The sequence below is a fragment of the Stegodyphus dumicola genome, chromosome 10 (assembly GCF_044657685.1).
Source record: "Stegodyphus dumicola isolate Sdum_Otavi_A_Nest chromosome 10, ASM4465768v1".
Classification (NCBI taxonomy): Eukaryota; Metazoa; Arthropoda; class Arachnida; order Araneae; family Eresidae; genus Stegodyphus; species Stegodyphus dumicola.
Window position 1 is genome coordinate 13,036,443 of NC_140777.1, and position 21,552 is coordinate 13,057,994.

At 33.4% G+C, this 21,552-nt stretch overlaps 1 protein-coding gene across 1 annotated transcript in view; it reads right to left on the bottom strand.

The window, feature by feature from the left end:
• The window catches only part of LOC118202547 (protein O-mannosyl-transferase Tmtc3-like), a 707,071-nt gene that overhangs the window by 261,333 nt on the left and 424,186 nt on the right, over window positions 1-21,552 (bottom strand). Inside the window, exon 5 of the mRNA XM_085824627.1 lies at window positions 6,258-6,339. Within this exon, the coding sequence (XP_085680753.1) occupies window positions 6,258-6,339 (82 nt within the window). The remainder of the gene's footprint in view (window positions 1-6,257; window positions 6,340-21,552) is intronic.

A 21,552-nucleotide genomic window follows, 5' to 3' on the forward strand; every position in this document is an offset into this window, starting at 1 on the left:
TTTTATGACCTTCGTTCTATTAGGCCGATTGACGAAATTTAATTTGCGTTTTTCATGTTTTGAAAGCACTACTTAGGATATATATATTTGTTTTGTATGTAGCATTCTCTTAACATGTGTATTTTGGCAAAAAACCTGATCTTTTCTGAAATGATATACCGATTTGATCCCATATTTCGATTTTACGACTCAAATTATGCCTAAATATTAAATTGTGTAAAATTTGCGCAGAAACTTACGGAGAAATTTAAAAATATATCTTGGAGCACATTTTTCAGTCTGCGCCAAGAATAATTCACTAGGAGAAATTCTTAATTTATAGTATATTATTTTCCTTTCCCTTTTACTGTACACGAGCGGAACAAAATGGCGCATCGTTCATTCTTTGAAATGGTTTTAACAAAGTGCAAAAACAAATTCTGGCGTTATTATCGCTTAAAACAAGAGCGCCGAATTTCAAAATAGGTACTTCTGCCTATTTTTTTTCTTTGTCCCAAAGGGCGATAGCCTAGAAGGGTTATTAATTTCAAAACGGCATATTGCGTCAATTCCTTTTAAATATTATCGCCACATATTATATAAGAAACTAAGCAATGAAGAATCTGCATAAATTTTCTCCGCATTGTGAAGAAATAACGGTATCTAGAGCCATCAAAATTTAGATAACATATCGAATATGGGCGCTTGGAAGGACGAATTTTGAATTTCAAATTTGTTTTATCATCTACCTAAATTTTAGTGAAACTTTAACGAGTTTTTGATTAACAAACTCAACGATTTCAAAGCGAGTAATGGCAACCCTGTCAAAAACTCCAGCTTGCGAGGCTGCGTATCGGAAATTCTAAAGATATGCTATTTTTAAATATTTTGTGATACTGCTGTTGAATTTTTATGTATTTTAAGTACGAAGAACATGATACTTAATCAATAAAAGTGACACAAAACATTAAAAAAAACGCCCTTTTAGACGTAATATAAAATCTGAAAGCTTTCAGACTTTTTATTTACTTTTATTTATTTATTTATTTATTTTTTAATTTTGTGAAGTGGTACAGAAACTGCATAAACCAAGACGAAAATTTCAAAATCTTTCATGATTAAATCACCAGTCATTATTAAAGAGAATTCTAAAAATTACATTTACGCATTTCTATTAAAAATCAACTCATAAGTGAAAATATTCGCGTTTGTATTCTCAAATAGGAACCTACCAAACGAACCATACAAAAATAACAAAACACACTAGAATAGAAAAGCAGTTAACAGAAACTTAGCAAAATTCGAACTTTGACTACATCAGACAGGCGGTTACGGTATGAGAACATAAACTCCCGATTACGTGAAAACAGCCATTTTCCGCCATTATAACCCTTGCCAAAATGATACGAAGCGGCAGAAATTACCAAAGATTAACGACTTCAATACAAAAGCAAGATACAAGTTCTTTCAAGCATTCATAGTGCAAAGTAAGCCTAAAAAAGCAATGACGATGGGGATTTTACGCGTAATAGGAAGAATACCTCTATCTGCTATCTATCTCCCAAATAGCTGAGACTGCGATAACGAGAGTTCAAGCAAATATACGTGAATGACGTTAGTGGGCCACGTGACGATGTCCTTAAGTACCCTCTTAAGCTTAGCTATGAGGGCGTATGTGTGATTTGATCGATGAGATGGCAACTCCAAAGGAAGAAACCTAAAACGAGCAATTACTGCACATATCTAATCTATAACAGTTCGAAAATAATAGTCGGCCAAAGAACCATTTAGATGTCGTTTGCAACAGTTTACTCGGTATAGTTATTGACTATAAGTTCTTGTGGGGAACAATTTATCTCCTTTTGTACTGTAATCGTTTTCTAATATTCTGACATATATACTTATTTCTCTTACTCGGTTTCATTTCTTTTTTTTAATTTAAAATTCAGAAGAATTTCCTGCGTTTAATATTATAGATTTTCTTCGTAAATATCAGAGTAACAACCAGATATGGCTGTGGGACACAACGATTGTCTGTAATCTTAAATTGGATAATTCCTCTCTGAGCAAGGAAGAATTAGAAATGTTGTTTTCCACGAAAGAAAACATAAATGAATTACTTCGAATATAAAAGATCGAGGATAAAAATACCGAATAAAATTCTGTGTTGAAACTTGACATTGCAAACCTTCCTGCCTGGATCCACAGGAAAAATGAATTTCCCACATCCCTCTCTATACAACAGCGGTCGCCAACCGATGGTCCACGGACCACTGGTGGACCGCGAAAATGTTTTGATGGTCCGCAGAAAACTTGGGACATTATTTATGTTTTCATGAAGATTCAGTTTAAAAAATGACGAGTAACCAAACTCTATGGATTATATATATGTAATAATAAAATTCCATAGTCAAGAATATACTTGAAATTCTAACTGTATGTTCTTTTCATTTTTAATGGCGACGTTCTCTTATTTGAAAGTACGTGGAATTAAATCCACTGCCCTGTAGTCAAGTTGTTTTTCCCGCCTTTTCTACACGTACAATTATAGAATGGTTATAGAAATATTTATAGCGAACTGGATTGGCTGACGAGGCTGACGTCATTTCTTGGAAGCTCCGCCTTTCCAGAGGCTATAAAAGGACTCGCAAAGGAATATCGGGGGCTTTTTCTTAAATATAACGATGCAGTTAACTTCATACGAAAAGTTATTAGAAATTCCTTTTTATTTACTCCGGAAATATGATTTTGTAACTGCTATTTCTTCTGACCAATAATAAATGGATTCTGTTTTTTAAACTTATCATCTGATAATTTAAGCTACGACTACATTTATGATTCTTCAACATTCTATTTATTCCGGACAAAAGCTGGTACATCACATATATATATATATTAATTTTAGCTACTACTTTTAGCGAAATTCCTTCTGAATTTAGCGACTTTTAAGTACTTTTGCAGGTGTATATAGTGACATTTGAAAGTGAGAGTTGGCATCCATGGATATGCTGCTATTATTAATAATAGCGCGAATTGGAATTCTCCTTCCATTACAAACATATGGTATTGTGGTCATTTTAAATATAAGTAGGATCTTATGAAGTTTATTCTTATATTACTTTCACGATCTTTTATTAGTTTATTTCAATTTTGTTAGAAAATGTAAATGCAAATTTCGTAGCTATTATAAATTCAATACCTCTAAAGCTATTATTATCGTTAATGTTTGCATATAAATACACAGTTTACTTAGATTAAAAGAAGCTCAAAATATCGTTACAAAAAGTTAGCAATATTATTTAAATTTTTCCTTATTACGAACTGGAACAGTAAGACATTCCAAAAAGGCTGCTAACAATCTTGGTTTCTGATTTTTTTTAAATCTACAGAATTTAAGAGATATTAATTATGAACATAAATATTAATACATCGCATTTAAAGTCTTGTTTTTTTAAATATGTACACCAATTTAAAAACTACTCCTTCTTGAAAAATATGAAATTTAATTAAATCAAATATTTTAAAAACAGCATTCAATGTCAAATTCCAGTTTATGATCAAGTTTAATGGACCAATCCAATAAAAAGCATTAGGGAACACTTTATATGGTAAACAAATAAAAAAAGTATTTAAAAAAATACTTCTATAATTTGATTAATGAAAATACTTTAGGCACCAGAATACCAGAAACGTTCCAGGACAAAGTTCGTAAAAAAATAGAAAATTGCATTTACCAAGTAATGATCATAGCTGCTATTAAAATAGTCCCCTTGGACATCTATACACAACTGATAACGTTTCTCGAGGTTTTGGAAGCAAGAAGGGAAGTTTTCGACTGCGATGCTCGCAAGCTCATTTGTCACAGCCCGTTGGATGTCCGCAATAATCTTGACGAAGCTTTCTCTTCAGTTACCTTTTCACTCACGGAAACAAGAAAAACTCGCAATTATCTTTGATGTGGGATCACGCCTGGCTCTATCCGATAAATCAGAAAAAATTCTTCGTCTTCTGTTCATCTGTCAGTGAGCGAGGGACACATCACAATTCAAATTCAGTTCTTCTGATATATCATACATATATAGTTACACGACGGTCGTCTTGCAATAACTGCCTTACACGCTCCACGTTTGCATCGTTATAATCTACGGATGGATGACCAGCTCTGGGATCGTCTTGCACTGAATCTCTACCTTCATGAAACCTTTTGTACCACTCGAAAATACGACTTCTTGAAAGTGCCTCGCTTGCAAATGCGTCCTTAATCATGTTCCACGTTTCACTAAGGGTTCTCCGGAGCTTAATGCAGAACTTCATGTACACTCTTTGCTTACAATCAGCATCCATTGTGCCACCTTAACGAAACTGACAACAATCTGAACAGTGTGTTGTTAAGCTCAGTCCTGTCACCTAGTAAGTTTACTTGGAAACATGGCCAGGGTCATGTCAAGTAAGAATACATACCAGGTTAGCATAAAACCAATATGTTTTCTGTTTCACTACTGCAACCTCAGAAATAGAAACAAAATATTGTCCTGGAACTTTTCTGACAAAGGATAAAAATATAATCCCATTCTTAAAACGTACGCTTAAATTTTCTTAGGAAGCTATACCACTACAAGATTATTCAAAAAGAATGAACCAATTTCATGGAGCTGAATTTTATTAAGGAAAAAAACTTCAAACTATTAACACGTTGAGCGCCACGTCAGCCATCGGTGGCTGATACTAGATTTTCAGCTTAGGCCGCGTCAGCCATCTGCGGCTGACACTAGACTTTCCGTTTAGGCCACGTCTACCGCTGCTGGCTGATAGCGTGTAACATGATATGTAACTATAAAATTTACTCTATTTTATGGAATTACAGAAAATTTATTTAAAATTTACATAATTTTGATTCATTACAGGACTAATGGATTTCACTGCAACACGATAAACATAAAAACGGTTCTCTTACAGCTATTACAAAATGTGACAGCTCTCTTAGTCTTTTTTCTGCCCATTACTCTACCAGCTTCTGTTGCATTATCATAACATAATTTACAATATTTCCGTACTTCAGAGGGTTTTCCCGGTGTTCTTTGGAGTTTAAATTGTCGTTTTTAAGATATTCTTGCATTTCTGTTCGATGGAATGTCTTCTTTTTCACAACTTGTAAGGGATAGCGATAATTCTTTCCGGAATTCAGTAATGCTAATCTTCTGCTTCGTAATATCTTTGTATAGAATGTATTTACAAAACAGACTTGACGCGTAATATGTTGAATGAATGAATGCCTATAGGAATCCCGTTCCGAACGTAAACTATTTTCTGCTGCGATAAGAATCACTGACCCTACAATACCAGCGCTTTTAAGAAGAGAGCGTGGCCTGAACGGAATTGCTTAAGAAATAGTTGTGGCGCTCAACGTATTAACCAGACAATTGTGTTTAATTGAGTTTTTATTTCCTGTCCTGGAAGTGTTTAGCGTCTCCACCGTTTTCAATGAGGAGAATTTTGAGGCGATGTGGAAATTCGTGAGTGCTAAAGGTTTGTTCTTTCAACTGGACGCCACTGTCTTGCAACTGTTTAAACAACTACCGAATGATCTAGTGATTTGTTGAAGTGCTTGCGGTTAAGTCGCTTTTAAAATGTCCGTTGTACCATGGAACGTGACCAGTTTTTCAAGCTCGACAACGCATAAGCCTTTGAACTCAAATGCGTGTTGTTGTCTTGTGTCTTATCTCACTTGTCTGACAGTAAGATCAGAACAAGCCCACGAGATACCACGTGGCAAGGAGCGCAAGATACGCCTGTCGTTGTCAACAGCCTTGAGCACCTTACTGGTGACAGTGAGATTTAGCTCAGTTCCACCCCAAATTTTGGTGGACAACACCCCGGGAAGGACGGGTCCAAGGGTATTCAACTATCACGGTTGGGTGGCAAGCTCAAATGTGAAAATTCCAAGCGTAAACAAGTAACTGAGCTTTGAGGGGGAATGATGCATCAGCGGCGTGATAGAGCGCTCTACTGGCAACTAGAATAAAACTTAGAAACTACTCTTTCACATGATCACTGACTTATTTCGTGAAAATGCTTGAGAAGTATTAAACGGAACTTTGAAACTGGTTCACTGATTTTAAATAACATTGTATAGGATGCATATTTCAACTAGTATTCCTGGACTAGCTCTAAAGAATATGCTACGTTTTTCGCCAAATAAAATTGTTACTAATTTGGAAATTTCGTTAAACGACTACATGGAATGCTGCAAGGTTTTGTATAACTGCATAGCTACCTACGGCCTCTGTGTGAACGGGGTGGACGGCAAAGAGAGCAGACGATACGAAACTACTCGTTCCCGATGAAAAATGGAGGCACAATCTAGAAAAAAAGGAAAAAATACAACAATTATGACACAAATGATATATTAATAATATAAAGACACAGAAAATAATTTTAACACTAGTATAAAAAACAATGCGTTCATAATATAAAAACATAACGTATAATTTAATAACGTTACAAGGTATTTTCTCCCTCCTTCCTGCATGCCTTCGTGATGTAACGGTTTGGCACACCGGCGCGTATTCGAGGGGTCCAAGTTCGAGTTCCGGCGAGGGCATTGTTTATATTTCACATTTCCTACTTAAAAATAACCAAATAAATTTACAGTGGCTGGCGTCTGAAAGAAAATACGGTGGATGATGATTCTCCACAATCAGGACTTGGCGACTGGGTCCCCTAATCCTCAATCGCTCTTTAAAAGGTCTGTTTTCTTCGTCCTTCCTGAATTCCTTCGTGGTGTAACAGTTAGCATACTAGGTGCGCATTCGAGAGGTCTAGGTTCGAGTCGGGGCGAGCATATCGCATATTTTTCACGTTTCCTGTTCAAGAAATCCTAATGACTCTACAACGTAAAGATAAAATAACTTATTTCTATGGCTGACAACAACAACAATAAACAGATATTCAGGTAATGTACGTATAAATAGATGCATGTGTTTGTGTAAGATAAAAAAAAAGTTAAATCAAAATTCTAACTTTAATTTGGAGTAGCCTCCTTAAGTCTCATATCCAGTTTAATTATTTCCCTTTTTACTTCCTTGCACGAAGTAAAGAAAATATTGTAATCCAGAAAGATTCTGGACACCAGATTTCAATACGAATATCCATTTTGACCATTCTCAAATTAATCTGGGCGTTTTTTTTTTTGCGTGATGTATGTACGTATCGACAGAATAAAAGTCTCTTCTTTACAAAAGGGATTGTAAAATGGATTTAAAAGTATTCAAAATGAATTTCTTCTTGACGTCTGTACGCAGTCATGTATATGCCGGTATCTCGATTAACTCAAACGATTACCCATAGAACATTGAAATTTTCTTATATGATACTACTATGACATCTAGTTGTGCACCTTCCTCTTTGATTGCTATCGGCGATATCAAACGTATACACACATTATATATGTAATTGCCAACTGCATACTGTTATATATGTATATATAAAAGTAAGGAATTTAGAACCAACTTTTCACAAACACCAAAAATTGAAATTCATAAATAATAAATTTCAAATAATCTTATAAATGGAAAAAAGAATTCAATAAATGTTAAAACCAAAACACTTCATACAAGCAATACCCCAATTCAAAAAATAAACGAAATTTAAGTACTGCAGTACTGAGAACTGCAGTACTGAGGGTATAAACACTTAAGGGGTCTCATACACCTTAAACCCCTCAGGATCTTCGAATATGTGACTGTTGCAAGAATTGGGATATTTTATTTATTTTAAAAGAAATTACTTCCAACCTTTTACAGCTGACTACATAATATAGCTGCTTTGGAAACTAGTAACCAGAAAGTTTGTGTTGCCACAAATATTTTTGTAATATAATCCTCTTTGTGACAATATTTCGTCATGTTTTCACCTTGCGCGCATGATATTTTAAAAATGGCTAATGGTACACACTTGAAATTTGATGGAATTCTTTATATAGGCACTATTTTCTAACTGATCCAACAATCTGACGAATATTTTAATACTGAAAAATTTTATGGACGAAAACATTACAAATTTTGTTAATAAAATACATTTTATAAACTCAACTCAAAATAAAATAAAAGTTCAACATGAAATTTTTAGAATTTTAGGTTCACAGTCGTTTCCAAATGTTATAAAAGCTATATATTAAATATGGAATTAAATTATGAAATAGAATGTTTTAAGCTGTGCGCGCAAGGTGGAAATCTGACGAAAAATGTTGTCACAAAGCGGATTAAATTATAAAATTATTTGTGGCAACACAAACTTTCTGATGACTATTTCAGAAAGCAGCTATATTATGTAGTCAGCTGTAAAATATTGGTAGTAATTGCTTGTAAAATAAGTAAAATATCCCAATTCTTGCAACAATCACCTATTCGAACATCTTATGGGTTTTAAGGTATATGAGTTCCCTTAAGGAAAAAGGAACCTAACAGTAGAGGAAATGAATCAACCTTAATGCCACTTCGTCAAGAGGAGAAACACTGAAATCAATTGAAATCTCTCTTCCACAAAAATCCTTTCTTTCTTTTATTCAAAACATTAATTTGAATTTGTTTTTTCCCTTGCTTTGGGAAGAGGCCAGAATTTTCGGGTGAACTATTATAATTAAAATGCATTGAAGTGGTTCATTGGCTAATTCTAAACACAGAAAAGCAAGGATTTTTGGGGAAGAGAGATTTCAAATGTTTTCAGTGTTCCTCTTTCTGACAAAGTTGCACTGAGGTTGATTGAATTCCTCTTCTATTATGTTCTTCTTTCTTTAAATTTTATTGATTTTTTGAATTGGTCTTTAAAAAAACTAGGTCTAAATTTCTTACTTTATGTCTTTGCTGATAATCTTTCAACAGCTTAATGCGCGGAAATTCTAGACATGATTATATTTAACGAAAATACTCGTGCTTTGGCGATCTTAAATTTAGAAAAAAATATTTTTCGAAGAAGAGCGAAATCTAATAGAGTCTACAACAGAACTTGAGGGGGAATGTTTATTTTCAAAATTTTCAGTTTTTGACGTCATTTTCAATTTCATTCGAGGAATCGGTAATTAAGATAGAATATAAGTTTAACTAAAGAGCAGTAACAAGTGTGTATAATTTAAAAGACCGTACAAGGAAATCAAGAGGTCTAGTATGTAGATAGGTAGATCTAAGGGGAGATTACACTCAGTACTTGCCTGCCATAAGTGAGTGGGTATTGACCTCATACACTACATATCCTCATATACTACAATATCCAAATGGCAAACATCCTCTCAACAACCAGATGACAACATATTCATATAGTAAAATAAAAATAGTAACATATTTATTATAAACCTCTCTAAATGCTAATAACTTCAAAATTAATTCGTTTCACGTTTCTTAACGGGGCCCATACACCTTAAACTCCTTATGAGCTTCGAATATGTTACTGCTGCAAGAATTGGGATATTTTATTTATTTTAAAAGCAATTACTTCATTTTACAGCTGACTACATAATATAGCTGCTTCGGTAACTAGTAGCCAGTAATTTTGTGTTGCCACAAATATTTTTTTAATTTAATCCCTTTTGTGACAAAAGTTTTCGTCATGTTTCCACCTGGCGCGCATGATATTTTAAAAATGGCTAATGGTACATAGTTGGAATTTGATGGAATTCTTTATATGGGCACTGTCTTCTAACTGAACCAAAAACCTGATAAATATTTTGATATTAAAAAATTGTATGCACGAAAACATACAGATTTTGTTAAAAATTACATTTTATAAACTCAACTCCAAATAAAATAAAAATTTAACAGGAAATTATTAGAATTTTGGTTCACAGTAGTTTCCAAATGTTATAAAAGCTATATATTATATACGGAATTAAGTTACGCAACAGAATGTTTTAAACTGTGCGCGCAAGGTGGAAACTTGACGAAACATTTTGTCACAAACAGGATTAAATTATAAAAATATTTGTGGCAACACAAACTTTCTGATTACTATTTCAGAAAGCAGCTATACTATGGAGTCAACTGTAAAAGTAATTGCGTTTAAAACTGTTGTGTAACTGTTGGAAGTAATTGCGTTTAAAATAAATAAGTTATCCCAATTCTTGCAACAGTCACATTGTCATGCACATACTCTATGCTACCGACCAAACCTGCCGGAAGAACAGATTTATAGCTGAAAGCCAACGACTTATAGCTGAAAGGAGAGAGAAGAAAATCTGCAACGAAAAGAAGAAGCGTGCTTGATGCGAGAAGGACGGCATGCTCGTGTGAAAAAAACAGTTTATCTGAAAGGAGAGGGGAAAATCTGGCAACGAGAAGAAGAAACGCGCTTGATGCGAGAAGAACGGCATGCTCGTGAGAAAAAATTTGAAATTAGTTTGGCTGTATTCCGATAGTAGAGTTTGTCTTTTTCTTTTTTTGTTAAGAGCTGAGAGATGCAATGTATTACTTGTGCGTTTGATGTAAATGTCAATAAAAGCAATACTTTATGAAAAGTTAAACTGTATTTACAAAATTAAAATATAGCTCATGTTATTGTTAAACCTGCATAAGTGTCCCAGTTTATTTCCTGCAAATAGAGTTGACTAATAACATTCATAAGTGGATAGAAACGAACCGACAAAGATGAATTGATCAAAGGATTCGATTATATGACACACATATTCGAAAATCTTCTGGGTTTTAAGGTGTATGAGTCCCCTTAAGTAACACTAATGATACTGTTCCTTGCATAACGCTTAATACAATAATAACATTCAAATTTGCGAACTACAACTTTGATGAGTCAAATGGCGAGAAAGGTTAACCTAAAACCTAAACATTATCGATTTTAACCTAACTTTTGAAGTATAATCTTGATATTTCTTCTCCATTTATTGCTTGCTGCTGCTCTTTCTTTCTTTACAAAGTATTACAAAAATTTAAGAAGCATCAGACTAAGTATTTAAAAACAGATGCGCTTTTTACTCCAGCTTATTCCAGCTTTACTACAATTTTACTCCAGTTTTATGAAAATTTATTTGTTTGTGACTATGGAAGTCAATCAGAATAAAACATACAGTAACATTTAACTGCAGACATTCTTGTATAAATAATAAGAGAAAGCCTATCAAAAGTAATACTTCCAAAACATTTAAATACCTATAACTGTTTACGAAAGCTAATGGTGATAACTTATTTAACCTTCCAGCACGCGCACTTGGCAATTTTACACGTGCACGCCCGTGTCGTAATTTTTACGACATCCATTATTTTACCATTTTTGGCACGAAAAACGACAGAAATGAGTTAATATTGATACTAAATTTGTTAAGAAATAAAATATTAATCTTATTACTGCAAAATAAAAATTATATCGCATTCAAATATAAGTAAATTATTTTTAAGTTCTTATGTTAGTAAGATGGAAATGCAATGATGCATTTCATTATAGAAAATTTTGTAATTTATTATTTAATAATTATATTTTAAAATCAAAACTGATTTTAATATTGATCAAAGACAAGTATAGACAATAAAAATGGAAACCACCTTGGTGGTAAAAAAATTTAGCATTACTTATTTCTGCCCGGAAATTTACTACTTACAAAAACTCACTTTAAACTAACTTTTAACTACATTTAAACTAACTTATATTTTAACTATTATTTAAAAAAATAGAAATTAAAGAAAATAAGGAATGGAAATCGCTATTGTTCTCCCATCCAAAGGTTTCCTTGTCTTCCTTTTTTTCATCAAATATTTCTTGAAGAATCTGAGCAAAATCAGCTGGTTGCACATATTATTTTGCTATGAAAATCGATATAAAATTTACAGAGCCAAATCTATTCAAATTAAAATAATACACCGCAATTAATAACACAAAATTACAAAATATTTGAGAAAAAAAAATATTTTCCGAATTTTAAAACACGACCAAGCATGTGTCGTAACTTTTATGAAAAAGCTGCCACGTAGCACAAAAGCCCAGTTAAAAAAAAGTCAAATGACTTCCTGTTGACACCTTCCATGATGTGGGGAGGAGAAAGGAGAGATAGAAATACCTTCAGACGTCTCAGCTTGGATATGCGAGAAATGTGCATTAAAAACTCAATTTGTCGTAAATTTTGCGCATACGCGGGTGCTGGAAGGTTAAGTAAGCCTGTGTATGGCCTATTAAATTACCGAAATTTATTCTGCATTTCATCTAAATGCAATTAGAGAGATATTTATCTTTCAATTAATTCAGCTCGCACTTCGAGGCAAAACAAAAATATGTAAAAACTGGAAACATCTTCATTAAAAATTGTAAAATACAGAAAACATTAAACACGAAATACAGTTGAAGAAATTTTACAATTAAAATTAGAGTTCCTACGCTACGCAAAACCAAGCAATTCGGACAGCGAGCAAGAAGGCAGATCTTTCGATGCACAAAACTGAAAATATACGTTTGATCCACTCGGTAAAAAGACATTTAAGGTGCACAAACTGACTTAAGCCACTATTCTGCTGAGTTTCCAATGTATACAAGTGTCGGTTCGTTAGGCTTAACTCGCCAATTTAATATTTAAATTCTTAATAATTCTACAACTTTTGCATGCATATTAACCAACGGCATAAAAACCTTAACCGAAAATTAGAAATTACGTAATTCAATTACTTTTAAAACAAAAAAAAAATGCGTTATTTACCAACAAGATTAAAAAAACTAAGTTGGCAGAGCCAGGTAATAGAGCAGGAATATATATATATATATATATATATATATATATATATATTTATGTACGATTGATGCAGCTGATTGCAACGACAAAGGGAGGTGCACAACCACATGTTATAGCAGTCCCATATACAAAATTTCACAGTTCTACGGCTACTCGCTCTTGAGTTATGCGAGATACATACGCACGTACATACGTGCAGACAAACGTATACGTACGGATTGGAATGCTAATACGATATGGATATTAAAGACATGATATTGATAATAGTACGATATGAATATTTAAACTTAAATCGTATGGAATGCTAATATGATAAAATATCATCATGGAGCTTAAATCATGCATACAGTTTTCAGAGTCACGTGACTAATGATTTCAGCATCCTATTCTTGCCTTTTGTATTATTTCAGTGTATGATTAATATCACAGAAATTCCATTGTAACTGCAAGAACATGTCGAGAACGGTTTTCTAATACTTAACACCCTTTCTACAGTATATTAAAAGCCTAGCGCGACGTTTACAAATATTTAGATTTCAGAGTATGTCGTCCAACGCTTCATTATTACAGATTTCAGCGCATTTCGAAAGCAAGCCCTGAAGCGCTGATCGAATGCTCCAAGTGTAAACTTAGAGGTATTGCATAAGTAATAGTATGGATGGTATTTATATTGAACGGAATGCATTCTTAGTTCTCACATGTGTAGAACTCTTTAACATTAAGGTTCATAGGGCGATGTGATTTTCGCAATGAGTGCTTTACTACTATAGAGCATTTTCTTACACTTCTGCATTTATTACACTAAAGAGATTTCAAGTTATGTTCCTCTACTTAAGTAGAGTTGTTAAAACATTGTATTTTATTCACATTTATACTTTTAAATAGCATTTATTTGCTTTACTTCATAACGTTCATAATCAGTTATATCTTTTATAACTGCTTTGCATACTTTTTTTGGTTAACTCGGTAAAAGTTAACACAAAAACGCTTACAAATATATCCCATGATTCAAAATTTTCCAAAACTATGCACCCAATTACGTCACAATAGGGTTTCCATAACATTCAACTACTCAGGCTACCATAAATGAAACAACAACTTGGCGATAAATCAAACAACAACTTCGCCACAATACAAGGGGTACCTTAAAGTCTACTCTATCCGTTAACTCTAAGTCCAGGTCCTCGTGTTCCACAAACTGCTTCACGAGACTTACATAGGAAAGTTAAAGCACTAACAAAATAATAAAGCAATGTACTAGCACTGCAAAGCGGTAAAAAGTATTAAAAAAGGTTAGAGGAAAAATAAAATAAAGGTAATTAAAAAAATCTGAAAGCTTTCGGATTTTATATTACACCAAAGTGTGTATATAAAGAGTGTAGTGTGTACAGAGAGTGTAGTTTTTGTGCCGAAGAGTGTAGTGTTTTGTGCGTTACCTTTATTTTTAAAATATCATGTTCTTTGCACTTAAACGATTAAATTCAAATCACAAGCAATATCGCAAAATAATTTAAAAAGAGCTTATTTTAAGAATTTCCGATACACACTTTCGTGCGCTGGAGATAAAAATGTTTTTTTTTTCCTTACTGTGTTGCCATTGCTCGTTTTGAAAATAATGAGCTTGTTAATCAAAAATTAAAATTCCGTTAAATCATTAAAATTTTACAAAATATGAAATATTTAATAAAACAAATTCCGAATTTGGGCTTCCACATGCCCATGTTCGAGGGGAGAACAACATTATTCAAAATTTAATGTCTTTAAGGACCGTTGTTTTATCACAGTGCGAGAAACACACATACAATCATGCAGTTTGTTCATTATTTAATTTCTTTATAATACAGGGCTCAAATATTTGGTGGCAACAGTTTGAAAAGTGAAACGTCATTTATAGTGAACCAACGCAGAATGCCAAAATGGAAATTAATAGCCCTTCTGGGCAAATTTCTCCATTAAAAGCTAAAAAATAAGAGAATCAATAATATAAATTGACAATGGAATTCCGAAAAGCATAAAATGTATCTTTAGCCCGAAAAAGTCAGAAAAAATTGGTCGCCAGGAGAATGGCAGGTGCTTTAATGTTGCCTGAAGTACTGGACGTGATGATCCCACTCAAGAAAAATATGCTTAATATCTTCATCGATGCTTACCACTCAAGAAAAATATGCTTAATATCTTCATCGATGCTTACCGCAGTTGAACAAAGCACTTGAAGCAAGTCCAAATCACTTTAAACAGCTATTGAAATTGCCACGTTTCGTCAAAAGTTAATTTAAAATCGGGACTACTCTGATGTGTGCCCTCAAGTCTCCAAATTTCTCGCCAAACATTTTGGCGAGAAACTCCACGCTGCCATATTACTATCTAAATTTTTTGTGTACTATTCGAACTTTAAGCCTAAAATGTCTCCAAAACCGCGGCTTTCGCACATGCAAAAAACACGTTTTGAACATACAATTTAAGCTAAAAATCCGAAACAAAAACAAAAAAAAAAATTAGATAGCAAAAACGTAAATTTTCTAACCAAAAATATTGGACAAGAATCCATGTACACAGCGATATGATTTAACTTAAAAAGACGGTAAAAGTATAGTTTAGGGTACCCCCTGGCGAAACTTGGCGATTTTTGGCGGTACAATACTCAAAAGAGATTGAAAAAAAATTTATTATCTAACTTTTGTTCAATAACATAGAACTACATTTTCCCGAAAAAGATGCAGTCAACAGATGCAGATTTCAGAAGTCTCAGTTAATTAACTTAGACCCTAGACATATTCACTTCGATGAAACCGAACTTCATGTGCGAAAAGCATCTACTGTACAATGCAGATATCTACAAGAATGGTTTGGTTTACGTCATTACGACAAAGCCGCCTCGAGGGCTATTTGCCTAAGAAAAGGGATGTCTTCGCGAAGAACTTTCAAAAGGAAATTAGCTCTGGAGAAGGCGTGGATGTTTGTAAATGTATAATGTCTGTACAGCACGCGGGTGCTTTAAATACGCGGCGAGCTGAAAGTCCTCACGAGAGGTTAGTGGTAGGGGAAGAGGGGTCGGAGACCATCGGACTCATCCTTCCAGGGTGCGCTTTATCAAAACTGAGGCGGAACTGAGCTAAATCGCACTGTGACGTGATAGGTGCTCAAGGCTGTTGCCAACGACAGGTGTAAACCTGCGCTCCTTGCCACGAGAACTTTCGTGGACTTGGGCTGACTACAGGTCAGACAAGTGAACATTAGCAACAATAACAACAAAACAACCAGCAACAATACTTTTACCGTTTTTTTTTAAGTTAAAACATATCGCTGTGTACATGGATTCTTGTCCAATATTTTTGGTTAGAAACTTTACGTTTTTGCTATCTAATTCTTATTGTTTTTGTTTCGGATTTTTAGCTTAAATTGTATGTTCAAAACGTGTTTTTTTCATGTGCAAAAGGCGCGTTTTTGGAGACATTTTAGGCTTAAAGTTCGAATTGTAGACAAAAAATTTAGATAGTAATATGGCAGCGTGGAGTTTCTCGCCAAAATGTTTGGCGAGAAATTTGGAGACTTGAGGGCACACATCAGAGTAGTTCCGATTTTAAATTAACCTTTGACGAGACGTGGCAATTTCAAGAACTGTTTAAAGCGCTTTGAACTTGCTTCAAGTGCTTTGTTCAACTGCGGTAAGCGTCGATGAAGATATTAAGCATATGTTTCTTGAGTGGGATCATCACGTCCAGTGGAGAAAAGTACTTCAGGCAACATTAAAGCACCTGCCATTCTCCTGGCGACCAATTTTTTCTGACTTTTTCGGGCTAAAGATACATTTTATGCTTTTCGGAATTCCATTGTCAATTTATATTATTGATTCTCTTATTTTTTAGCTAATGGAGAAATTTGCCCAGAAGGGCTATTAATTTCCGTTTTGGCATTCTGCGTTGGTTCACTATAAATGACGTTTCACTTTTCAAAATGTTGCCACCAAATATTTGAGCCCTGTATTATAAAGAAATTAAATAATGAAGAATCTGCATGATTGTATGTGTGTTTCTCGCACTGTGATAAAACAACGGTACTTAAAGACATTAAATTTTGAATAATGTTGTTCTCCCCTCGAACATGGGCATGTGGAAGCCCAAATTCGGAATTTGTTTTATTAACTATTTCATATTTTGTAAAACTTTAATGATTTAACGGAATTTTAATTTTTGATTAACAAACTCAATATTTTCAAAACGAGCTATGGCAACATTGTAAGGAAAAAAAAAACATTTTTATCTCCAGCGCACGAAAGTGTGTATCGGAAATTCTTAAAATAAGCTCTTTTTAAATTATTTTGCGATATTGCTTGTGATTTGAATTTAATCGTTTAAGTGCAAAGAACATGATATTTTTAAAATAAAGGTAACGCACAAAACACTACACTCTTTGGCACAAAACACTACACTCTCTGTACACACTACACTCTTTATATACACACTTTGGTGTAATATAAAATCGGAAAGCTTTCAGATTTTTTTAATTACCTTTATTTTATTTTTCCTCTTACCTTTTTTTAATACTTTTTCTTCCTTCTTTTTTAAAATCAATTATGTTTTTACATTCTTGTATAATAGAGGAAACAGCGAAAGGATTCAACATAAGAAATTATGTATTAATTAAAATACACCTTGCAAGAGATAGACAAAAAACGTGTTTATAACGTTACGAAGGAAATCAGAATTACTGAAGTAAATGACAAAAGTTAAGAATTAAACTTCAGTAACTGAAAAAGGCAAAATATATTTTTCTAAGTGCGATGTTTTGAAATAAATAAATACTACCAATTCACCGCGGAAAAATAAATTAGTTTACTCTCCTGTTATTTCTAGCCAATGAAGGGAAAAAAAAGTCTAGCAATAACAATAAAAGTCGTTTATCTCCCAATAAATATATGATCAGATAATAGAAAACAGCTCGGTAATTGTCACTGGAGCATTCCATAACAATACTTAGAAGGAATCACGTATTGATCTTATTGTTCCACAAATATCCTCCTGAAAACTATTCTGTAATAAAAGCGGCCAATAACTGACGACGGACGATGTGCAGTTTTCGTATCTTTTCAACTCCGACCAATTTACGGCATGGCCCACCCTGGTGTATTTTGCCACAGAATTACTGGGATCCGAGAAAGTATCGATTCCATTTTTGCTTCTTCAGAAATAGAAAATGGAAGCAAAACGAAGCAATAGTTCGATTAACTAGGACTCCCTCCGGCCAACAAATGTTCCTCATCGCTTTCGTAAATGAAAGATGGTAGCACAAGTATTGCACTGTGGTTCGTCTGACGTACGTGTTCTTCCCTGTATCTGTCTCGGAGAATAATTCAAATGGCGTATTAATGAATAGAAGTGACTCCGACACAAAATATAATTAACTCTAATTTATTAATTGGAGTTAATTACATTTTGCTCCCGAAGATTAACAAATTAGAACAAAAGTGGGAGATGGAATTAATGGATTTGGCCCGAAATTCCTATCTTAATCACTTTTAATTTGCATTCATTTGTTCGCTAGAATTTTAATTGATTTAATTGCGCTTAACACAAAAGAAATAGAGGCATTTTATTCTAAGAAGCCTAGAGGATCAAACAATATATCTCTTACTTTCATAAAGCGAATTCTATACTTGACAGATTGCAATGTTTCAGAAATTAGAATTTTTAATTCTGTGAAAAAGGTGTTTTAAATATTTTTTTAAGGGATATCAGAAACCTCTATACCGAAAGTGTTAAATTGGCCATTTTTGATGTACCTTTTCTCAAAATCTGCTGTAGATACGAGCTCGAAATTTTTTCTATCTGATTATACTGAAATGAGCTTTTGAAACATTTTGAATTTTAGAGTAAATTACAGAATATTTTGTTAGGCATAGTAAAATTTAGCACTTTTCTCACACAAAAAAAAAAAAATAATTTTTTTTTCTAAGTTTATTACAAAAAGCTCATTTCAGTAAATATTAGGGAACCTAATAAATAAGCCATAAAAAGTTTAGATACCTGTGAGCAGTAGTTCCTGAGAAAAGGTACATCGAGTATAAAAAAAAATCACATTTGGAGAAAAACACGTTTTTATGTAAAACTCCTCATTGATCAAAGCAGTAGATGACAAATTGACAAATTAAAACTAGATTTTTTTACAGTTCTAATTTTCATAGAGATTAAAGAATAGTATTTTTAGAAAGATAAAAGTGTAGAGAATTTGAAAATGCAAAAATCCGAAATCACAATTTTTTGAAGATTTTGGAGTTCCAACACCCCTTAATTGTGAGCAATTTATATTAAATGTGTAGTTTAAATTATATTCAATTTTGAAGTAATATTAATAGCATCAGAGGAGATAATAATCTCGAAACTCACATTTTTCCCGTACATTTGTGTTCGAACTGTTGCCACCAAATTTTTACACCATGCATTATTTAAAAGAAACTAAATAATAAGGTATATCCATGGACGTGAAAGGAATAAGCTTCTTCCGTATGCCCCGTGAAGTGAAAATGAAACCATCAAACATCACGGTATGACGTCACGACTTATCATGGCCGTTGCCTTAGGCGATCTCCTGGTTGGTTTTGTTTACATTCTAATTGGAGTTGTCTACGTGTTGGCTATACATCATTGGACGCTTTTATAAGTAAGTCTCTCATTCTTAACCCCTTCGAGCCGGGTAGCGAAAACGCGCGCTTATCGCTGAGGCCGGCAGTGTCTTACGCGAGCGTCTCTCCAGGGCCGGGGGCTTTTTTGCTACTAAGCCTAAATCCATGAAATTTCCGAAGTATCAACGCATTGTTTAATAATGCTCTATAGAGTATTTAAACGGCTTATGCTTTATAGATATTTTTATATATATACTTTAATTACCTTATTTCTTGTTTAAATGCATATTTTACACATTTTATTTTAATTACTCACCATTTTATGAATTTTAACATTATACCTCTGAAAAACTGAATATATTACTTAAGATTCTCTTTTCGTATGAAAAATTTGAAAACAGGGATCTACACACAGTCCTACGTTACATTCCTTGCACTCGTAATAACTCATTTGCCGTTTTGAAGGATTTTTCCGGGAATGTGAACAAACGAAACTGATAAGACTGATAAGAAAATGAGCATCGTCGTCTCATTTTCTTATCAGTCTCTTCCGAACAAAGTTTTGGAAAATGTCTTTCAGTTAATCTTTCAGAATCAATATCAGAATATCAGAATTTCAGAATCAATATCTGAAATATTTTGCATCATTTCTGCTATTTCATGCTCTGTTAAACATTTTCGACGCTTCGACATTGCAACGGTAAAAACAAAGAATTCACGTCTAACAAGATCTAATTATTTTCTAAAAACTGAACTGCAAACCGAAATACCCAACGCTTTAGAGGAAATAAAACTTCTCTACTTACAGTAAACAACTACCACGTGCGAATAAAGTGCGATTTAAAGAGACGTCATAAATCACGCCATTCGGAAACATTTACTTCCCCGTTTGTTTATATAATCAAAAACACGTGTATGTGAGTCATGCTTCTCTCATTTCAAGTAGAAGGTCTAATGTACATGTATCTGAAACTATATGGACATACAGTGCCATCTTGTGGCAGAAATTATAGTTTGAAAAACGTTCCAAAGTACTGGCACAAATACGTGACAGTCGGTAGAGAACGGAACAATCCTCTGGCACGCCTGCGTGTCGGCCGGTAGATAAGTGTGTTCGTTGCTGTCACGTATACGTGAGAGTCGGCGCGAAGGGGTTAACATACATGATTTTCTACTTAGTACATAGAGAAAAATCCGTACTACGTAGTACATCTAGCCTCCAGACGTTAATATTTGCTCTCAAAATCAGTGTAATGTTATTTAACAATATGTTTCGTAGTCTTAGCCATACGCTGTATGTCAGCCATGATAAGTCGTTAAGTCGCTTGACTTTAAGTGTTGACATTTCTTTGGCTTCATTCTTCTGACGCTATGCTTATTCCATCTAGTAAAACCTCCTTGGAAGTATCTGTATGTATTGTATGTATGAATTCTCCTCGCAGTGTGGAAAACTGACGGTACTTAGAATGACTGAATTTTTAATACACATAGTCCTCTAAGCACCACAAAGCTTGAATTTTGAGTTTTGAATTTGTTTTTGATTCATCTGATATTATGATAAAATTCAGAGAATTTATGATTAATAAACTCAGCTATCTGAAAACTTTAAAGTAAAGCAATTTTATCTCCACAGAGCCAGAATGTTGCCATTCGTTAAAATGCAATATATTTATCTTTTAATTTTAATCAGCAAACTCGGCTACTCGAAAGCAATGTGTTGCCACTTTCTAAAAATACAATATTTTTATATTTCACACCAAAGAATGCTATCCTTTAATGATGCCTAAGATGTCTAATTTTCAGATATCATCTGGAATGTTACTCTGTAACAAATTAAGTGATTTAAATGCAATAAATTATGTTCTTAGAAATATATTTTTTCTTTTTATTATGACTGATTTAAATAGAAATGCATTAAAATCATGATATATCTTATTAGAAATAATGAAGATTTCTAAGAAATTATACTAACCGGAGTCATTAAAAGCATAATTTATTTTTTTTCTTTTTTATGAGAACATTTTAGGCGATAGTGTATATAACAAAAGAAATAGTACAGCGAATATAAAATAAAAATATATGGCAACCTCTTGTTTTTAATATTTTATGTATTTGCTTTTATGTAGCGTCAGTATGAAAAACGCGATGTTTAAAAAATAAACGCACAAAAAACCAAAAAAGCCAGAAAAAGGTTTTCGAAGTGTGGCTTTAAAATCATAATTCTTTAGAGATTTTCTTT